We start from the raw sequence: 7,898 nt of genomic DNA on the forward strand, positions 1-7,898 counted from the left end.
CTCCTGCCAACCTAGCAGTTTGAAAAGCAAGAAATTGCCAGCCACATGACCACGGAAACGTCTTCGGACAGCGCTGGCTCTTTGGCTTGGAAAGGGAGATGAGCACTGCAACCCTAGTCGGATTCAACTGGCTTTCGAGCAAGGGAACCTTTACCTTACCTAACACGGCTACCCCCATCTTGATTTATCCCCTTTTCAACAGAAATAGTGCACCAAGTTGTTACTCAGAACACTTTACAGTAGTTACTAGGGTACTATGGTACTCTTTTCCACAAGGGCACCTCACCCAGTGACTGCTATTGTACTGTTCTGGTTCAAAACAGTAGTAAGGGTTAACCCGGCTCAAACAGCAGCTGAGGTTTGCTATGTGGAACAACAATACTGGGTTAGAGTCAGCTGTTTTACAGTTTATTATTTTACTTTTATCCTGCCTGGCATGTAGCGCATGTAGTGGACCCTGAAGCGCATGTTCTCTGGCTAAACATGCTATGCCTTGCCTGCTGTTTTGTAGGAAGCCAGAGATCAGTTTGTGCCACTGGAGCAACAGATGAAGGCTGCAGGTTAAGAAAAACCACAAAATCAATCTTTAACGTTGACAATTAAATAGGTTTGTTTATTGAATTCAAGTTGCATTTTCATGTTTGTACAGTACTGGTAAAGTGCAAAAGTTTTTGCCTTCCCCTCCCTGTGCACATGTTCAAAAGTATGAATGCCCTTGAGTGAGTCCTTCGGTCCGGAAGGTGCTCTGCGGAATGGTGTTTCTAATGCTTAATCCACCTCCTCGATGGTTGGTCCAGAAGATGCTCCTCCGGAGGGGGGTGCTCCACCGCCAGGGAAGCCGCCGGGCATGCCTCCGGGCATCCCACCTGCACTCTGGTACAGCTTCGTTATGATGGGATTGCAAACCTTCTCCAGCTCTTTCTGCTGGTGCTCGAATTCTTCCTTCTCAGCAGTCTGAAATACAGAAGAGGAAGGGACACATTTTAAGTTGCATGCGGGAACTTGCCTCAATCAAAAGCTGGGACATCACACAAGCGTGACAGGCTAAAGCACTTCAGAAGACCGTTTTAGAAAGTTATGACCCAAGAACTGACAGTGAAACACACTGTGCATGTATCTAGAACATAGCACAACCTCCCAAGGAAGCACACTCAACACATGATTCTAAGTGTCTAGGGCCCACCATCTTGCACTAAAACACCAGCAGGAGAGAGAAACCTGCTGGAAAGTTGCAACTCACTCTCACTTCCTTGTGCCTGGGTTTGCAGGCCTGTGTTTTCAGTTATTTTTTATAACGTAACCCATTTTGGACCCCCATGGAAAGAAAAGCAGGAAGGTGAAGTAAAACATGGCTTCTTTTGAGAGCTCTGGCCTGCCATTTGGAAAGTAAGACTGGACTGTCGAGTGTCAGGCGAAGACTACCATGACGAAGTGGTCGCTCAGACATCCAAGGAAGGTAACTTTGAGCCAACACAGGTCTTTCAACCTCTGGTGGAAACTACGAATGGTTTTGGAATCATCTTCATCATCGCGACCGTGTCACTACTCTTCAATGCCAGGTAAAAGGGCACCAGTGTGATTTTTAGCAGCAGCTCTTCTGGGGAGATCAGCCTCCTTCATATTTATGCTACTGCCTTCTACCAAATGCCCCTTGTTTTGGCTGAAGTTGCTGCAAAGTTGCTAGAAACATCCCTTTGCAATTAAGTAGGGAGAATACTGAGAACTACTCCTTACTAGGTTCTTGGCTTGGCGAGATACATACCTGATTCTTATCCAGCCAGTTGATTATTTCATTGCATTTATCCAAGATCTTCTGCTTGTCTTCATCACTGATTTTGCCTTGAAGTTTCTCATCTTCCACAGTCGCCTTCATATTGAAAGCATAGGATTCAAGGGAGTTCTTGGATGACACCTTATCGCGCTGCTTTTCGTCTTCAGCTTTGTATTTTTCTGCTTCCTGCACCATACGCTCAATATCTTCCTTGCTAAGACGGCCTACGAAGGAGAAAAACAACCCAGTGTTCAACCGAGCCATTGGCTCAAACTGTCACCATTCACCAATGTTGCTGCCACACGTTAAACAAATTCATGGAGGATAAACCCCTCAGTGGCTACTAGCTATGGTGACTGAGGCAGTCATCTTCTGAACCCCAGAGCCAGGAGGTAGCCCCAGAGGAAGGCCTCGGTTTCTATGCCCTGTTGTTGGCTGTACAGAGGAACTGGTTGGCCACTGTGTGAGATGGGATGCTGGACTAGAGGGACCCTCACTGGTCTGATCCAGCAGGGCTCTTTGCATGTTCTTATCATGGGGAAGGGCCCCAGGCCTGCATGCCCTGTCGCTGAATCTTCAGAGGAACTGGTTTGGCCACTGTGGGAGATGGGATGCTGGACTAGATGGACCATGGGTCTGAGCTAGCAGGGCTCTTCTTACATTCTTAACTAAAGGCAACAGCTCACCTTGTTATAAAAGACGCAAGACAGTGTTTGAATTCTGATCACACCCCACCAGTAGCATTCCCTTGTTTAGGATGGGATCTCAAGCAAATGCTTACCTTTGTCATTGGTGATTGTGATTTTGTTCTCCTTTCCGGTGCTCTTATCCACGGCCGACACGTTGAGGATACCATTGGCATCAATATCAAATGTTACTTCAATTTGAGGTACACCCCTTGGGGCTGGAGGAATGCCAGTCAATTCAAACTTGCCCAGCAAGTTATTGTCCTTGGTCATCGCTCTCTCTCCTTCATAAACCTACAAGTTACAAGCCACAGAATATTAGCAAAGAGGGAACTTAGTGTCCTTGCCGCACTGTTATTTCTTAAAACTAGTTTAGTGAAGCAAATCACAGAACACTAGATGGTCGCTCAGACATCCAAGGAAGGTAACTTTAGGCCAACACAGGTCTTTCGACCTCTGGTGGAAACTACGAATGGTTTTGGAATCATCTTCATCATTGCGGCCAAATACTAGTCTGCCTAGCCTTTATTCAATTACCTTACAACACACAGATCCACAGAGCAATTTGTAACTAGCACAACTCATGTCTGTTTTACTTAGGCGTGAGCGATCTCTGAAGCTTGTTATTGCTACTGTGTGGAAGGTATACAGACCGTGACTTTTAAGTTCAGCTACATGTTCCAAAGACAGATGTGATATTTGTACCTGTATCAGTACTCCTGGCTGGTTGTCAGAGTACGTTGTGAACGTCTGGGTCTGCTTGGTAGGAATTGTGGTGTTGCGCTTGATCAGTACGGTCATGACACCACCGGCTGTTTCGATACCCAGTGACAGAGGAGTGACGTCCAGCAAGAGCAGGTCTTGCACATTCTCTGATTTGTCCCCAGACAAAATGGCAGCTTGAACAGCTGGAGAAAGAAAAACAAGAGGCATGAGAAATTGGTTTGAGCATAGTTGAACCACTTCTATTCTCAGGTGTTCAAAAGTCTTATAGCTAATTTTGGTGAAAACTGAGCAGCCTCATTATCACTCATCAAGTAGCTAGGTATTCCGTAGCTCTCAAAAGACTCTGGGAACCGATTGTAAATAACTCCCTATTTTCAGTTTTTCTCCTCCTCGTGTGCATTTTCTTGATGTTGTCATGCAACCTGGCTAGGCACTTTATATAAAATGTCTACCAAAGATTTTTGATTTGATACAAGGTCAAGAGTGGAAGCTACAGGACTCTTTTCTTGCATTTTTCATATATGCATGTGTTTGTGCGTGAACATGTGAGTATGTATGCACCTGGAAGTCATGGCTACCTGTGGAGACTGACCCCTACTGGGAGCCTGGAGTATATTCAGGGAAGTGGTTGAATAAAGCCTGCCCCTGCCTCCCGACTGCTGGTATTCCAAGGAGGTTTCCCATCCAAATACTTGCCAGAGTCGACCCTGCTCAGCTTCTGAGATCGGGCTTGCTTGGGCTATCCAGGTCAGGGCAAAGCAACAGGACTACTCTTGAGTCTCTTACAAAACACTGCCTGTGACCTTAAGGCGTTCAGTGACAATACTCAAAACACGCATTTAAGCTTGTTATAAGCTTAACTGTTTTAATTACCTGCGCCGTAAGCGACAGCTTCGTCAGGGTTGATGCTCTTGTTCAGTTCCTTGCCATTGAAGAAATCCTGAAGGAGCTTCTGGATCTTGGGGATTCGGGTGGACCCGCCAACCAGGACGATGTCGTGCACCTGAGATTTGTCCAGCTTGGCGTCCCGCAGGGCCTTCTCCACGGGATCCAGAGTGCCGCGGAACAAGTCGGCGTTCAGCTCTTCAAAACGAGCTCTTGTAATTGAGGTATAGAAGTCAATGCCCTCGTACAGGGAATCGATCTCAATACTGGCCTGAGTGCTCGAGGACAGTGTGCGCTTGGCCCGCTCGCAGGCGGTGCGGAGCCGGCGGACGGCCCGCTTGTTCTCACTGATGTCCTTCTTGTGTTTGCGCTTGAACTCAGCAATGAAATGATTGACCATGCGGTTGTCAAAGTCTTCGCCACCCAAGTGGGTGTCGCCTGCCGTGGACTTCACTTCAAAGATGCCATCCTCGATTGTGAGGATGGAGACATCGAAGGTGCCACCGCCGAGGTCAAAGATCAAGACGTTTCTCTCAGCACCAACCTAGAAAACGATATTAAAAGGAAGTCAAGTCACAAAGTCAAGGGGCAGGTCTACCGAATTCTCCCCCCCCCCCCCCCCCCTTTTACTCACTTTTTTATCCAAACCATAAGCAATAGCAGCAGCAGTTGGCTCATTAATGATCCGGAGCACATTGAGACCAGCAATGGTTCCGGCATCTTTTGTAGCCTGGCGCTGGGAGTCATTGAAATAAGCTGGGACGGTAACCACTGCATTCGTAACAGTCTAAAAAGAGAAGGAAAAAAAGTTAGAACATAAGAGAAGCCATGCTGGATCAGGCCCGAAGCCCCTTCAGTCCCACACTCTGTGTCACAGTGGCCAAAACCAAGGTGCCATCAGGAGGTCCACCAGTGGGGCCAGAACTCCAGAAGCCCTCCCCCACTGTGCCCCCCCCCAGGCACCAAGAACACAGAGCAATACTGAGTTGAAAACCGTGCATCAGTTCCTTAAATCTAGAGCTAGAACTTTTATTTCAACCGGATGTTCAATGCCTCACCTTTCCCAGGTATGCCTCCGCTATCTCCTTCATTTTTGTTAGCACCATGGAAGATATTTCTTCTGGGTAAAAGCATTTTGTCTCTGCTTTGTACTCCACCTGGACTTTTGGTCTGCCTGCATCATTCACGACAGTGAAAGGCCAGTGCTTCATATCAGATTGGACGACAGCATCATCAAATCTGCGACCAATCAGGCGCTTTGCATCTGTAAAGAGAATTTGAACACAATATAAATTATGCCTCAATGGTATAATTTGCATGCTAGTATCATCAGAACACTGTACAACTGGAGACCTCCAGAACCACACAAGACATTCAGGGAAGCTTATGTAAATCCATTAATTTCAAAAATACCTAAGGATACCATTTTGTTCATAGTACACAAGCATCATAGTAATTAGCATTATTACTACAGCACAATAATTACTCATGAATAAGCTTTAATTGAGCATCTGTATATTATGACTGAACTGGTTCACCCCAATTGAACTAAGTTGTGCAAAATCACAAATCCCAGAGCTGTAGCGTTTCATACATTACGCGGCTAAAAATGTTATCAAGTTCTCTTACCAAAAACTGTGTTAGTGGGGTTCATTGCCACTTGGTTCTTTGCGGCATCACCGATAAGCCTTTCGGTATCGGTGAAGGCAACGTAGCTTGGTGTGGTTCTGTTACCCTGGTCATTGGCAATGATTTCCACTTTGCCATGTTGGAAGACACCAACACAGGAATATGTGGTGCCAAGATCAATCCCAACAGATGGTCCCTTAGACATTGTAGCTGCAAACATAAAAGATATTTAAAATTAGTCAATTTAGTTATTGTTGTAAAACAAGCACACATCAGCAAATATTACATTTACTATAATAAGATAACAGTTTTTCAAACAGCTAAAAATATATGGCTAATTGTAATGACTGGCTGATAAAAACCAGTTGTAATACTAAATATTGTTTTAAGGTTGAAAAGTGGGATTATAAAAACAAAGCCCAGGAAGTTATTGCCCTTGGTGATTGCACTCTCTCCTTCATAAACCTAGTAGTTACAGATCACAGAATATTAGCTTTCAAAAACTTGTGTTTTGCCACAATATATTTTTTAAAACTAGTTTAGTAGAAAAAAAACCAGAGAATTCTAGATGGTCGCTCAGACATCCAAGGAAGGTGCTTTAGGCCAACACAGGTCTTTCGACCTCTGGTGGAAACTACGAATGGTTTTGGAATCATCTTCATCATTGCGACCAAAAACTGCTTTATCTAACCTTGATATAATAACCTTACAATGTACAAATCCACAGAACAACTTTTAAGTAGTGCAACTAATGACAGTTTTACTTAGGCTCCGTATTTGTATGCCACTGTATTCACTGAGATTTTAACGGGCTATAACCTTTAAATTTTTTTTTACAGTGCTATACTTTGCTAACCTAAAAACGGGAAACCAAGCACTTGCTCTGAAATCAGCATGTCTTAAAAAAATAATTGTGCTCAAAACTGCATACTAGCCTATGCATTTCACCACAATCCCAACCCACTCAAGCCTAGGTCTGCTCTGATCCCTGTGGAAGCCACGTGGCTGGAACTCAAGACCTGACCCACCTTCACTAGGTATCACGTGGCCAGGCCGGAAGCAGACAGAGAAAGCCGGGCCACGTGGGACACCACAAAGGGGCGAGATTGAATGACTGCTCCCGGCATGCTACGCGGCGTTTTACAGCCAGCGGGAGGGGAGGAGGAGGAGCGGCGAGATGGATTCTGGGATGCGCCTGGTTCGGGGAAAAAGGCCGCAAGGGGGCGGAGCCCTCCCGAGCCACGTGCTCCGGTCCCTCCCGGAACCGGCAGAGCGCGCTGCTGAGCCACCACCTCCTATATGAAGGTGGTGGCTGAGCACGTGGAGGGGGAAAAAAAAAGAAGGCGGGCGAGCAAAGGCGCTCCCTTGCGTGACAAGCGAGGAAAGGAAACGGCAGCTTCATCCGGCAACCCGCACGCCGACCACCATTTTAGAGCCCGCATCCGCTTCCCCATCCCCGCCCATCCCTCCTTCCTCACCGGCCTTGAAGGTCAGTTTAGGGGAAGAAATTAGGCCCACACTCAATAACCCCCCTTTCACACCAGATTTTGCCACTTCGCGCGGCAAAACCCAGTTGGAAACTGCCCCGAAAGCGGATCACTTAGTGTGCGCGATCATATCCCTTCCCTTCCTTTCTTCCCAAAGGGAAGTTCATGAAAAGGAAAGGCCCCGCTCCCTGCGCCCAACCTACGCAGATTTTGCAAAGCTTCCATCTGCGCCCAGCAGCTCCTCCCCCCCCCGCCCCCAGATTGGCAAGGCACCCTCCCGACTCCCTTTGTTCCCCGCTCCTCCAAAGGAGCCGCCGCCGCCGCCCTCCTGCCCGCCATTTCTGGGAGAACAACGAGGAAGCCGCTGCGGTCGACTAGCACCGCCCAAGGGGGGGACGGGAAGGGGCTCGTGGGAAGATCCAAGCCTGCGATCCTGTCGACAGCCGTGTTGGTCTGCAGGCCGTCAGCGAGCTTCGAGTTGAGCAGTAGGTTAAAAGTCAACAAGGTATATGGGGAGTATGGGCGGTCGGGAGTCAAAGCTGCCTCTCGGAAGCATAGAACTCAAGAATAAACCTGCTGGTCCTTCAGATCCTACTGGGCTTAAATCTATTTATTAATTCCGCCAGGTTACTAGGACAGATAGCGACCTGGGAATTTTTAAAAGGGCTCCTTCTCTCACCCCCCCCCCCCCGTGGAGCCGCTCATCGTTCACGC

At 47.2% G+C, this 7,898-nt stretch overlaps 1 protein-coding gene across 1 annotated transcript; it reads right to left on the minus strand.

Annotated features, from left to right (window-relative positions):
- Window positions 1-596: 596 nt before the first annotated feature.
- LOC107106285 (heat shock cognate 71 kDa protein) lies at window positions 597-5,905 on the minus strand. Its single transcript, XM_015406412.1, has 8 exons — window positions 5,698-5,905; window positions 5,127-5,332; window positions 4,703-4,855; window positions 4,057-4,612; window positions 3,163-3,365; window positions 2,553-2,751; window positions 1,763-1,995; window positions 597-954 (listed from the first exon to the last, which is right to left on the minus strand). Exons 1-8 carry the CDS (start codon window positions 5,900-5,902, stop codon window positions 769-771), a joined length of 1,941 nt encoding a protein of 646 aa, XP_015261898.1. The 5' UTR covers window positions 5,903-5,905; the 3' UTR covers window positions 597-768.
- Window positions 5,906-7,898: the final 1,993 nt, after the last annotated feature.

The sequence above is a fragment of the Gekko japonicus genome, unplaced genomic scaffold, assembly GCF_001447785.1.
Source record: "Gekko japonicus isolate JY-2015 unplaced genomic scaffold, Gekko_japonicus_V1.1 scaffold3071, whole genome shotgun sequence".
NCBI lineage: Eukaryota > Metazoa > Chordata > Lepidosauria > Squamata > Gekkonidae > Gekko > Gekko japonicus.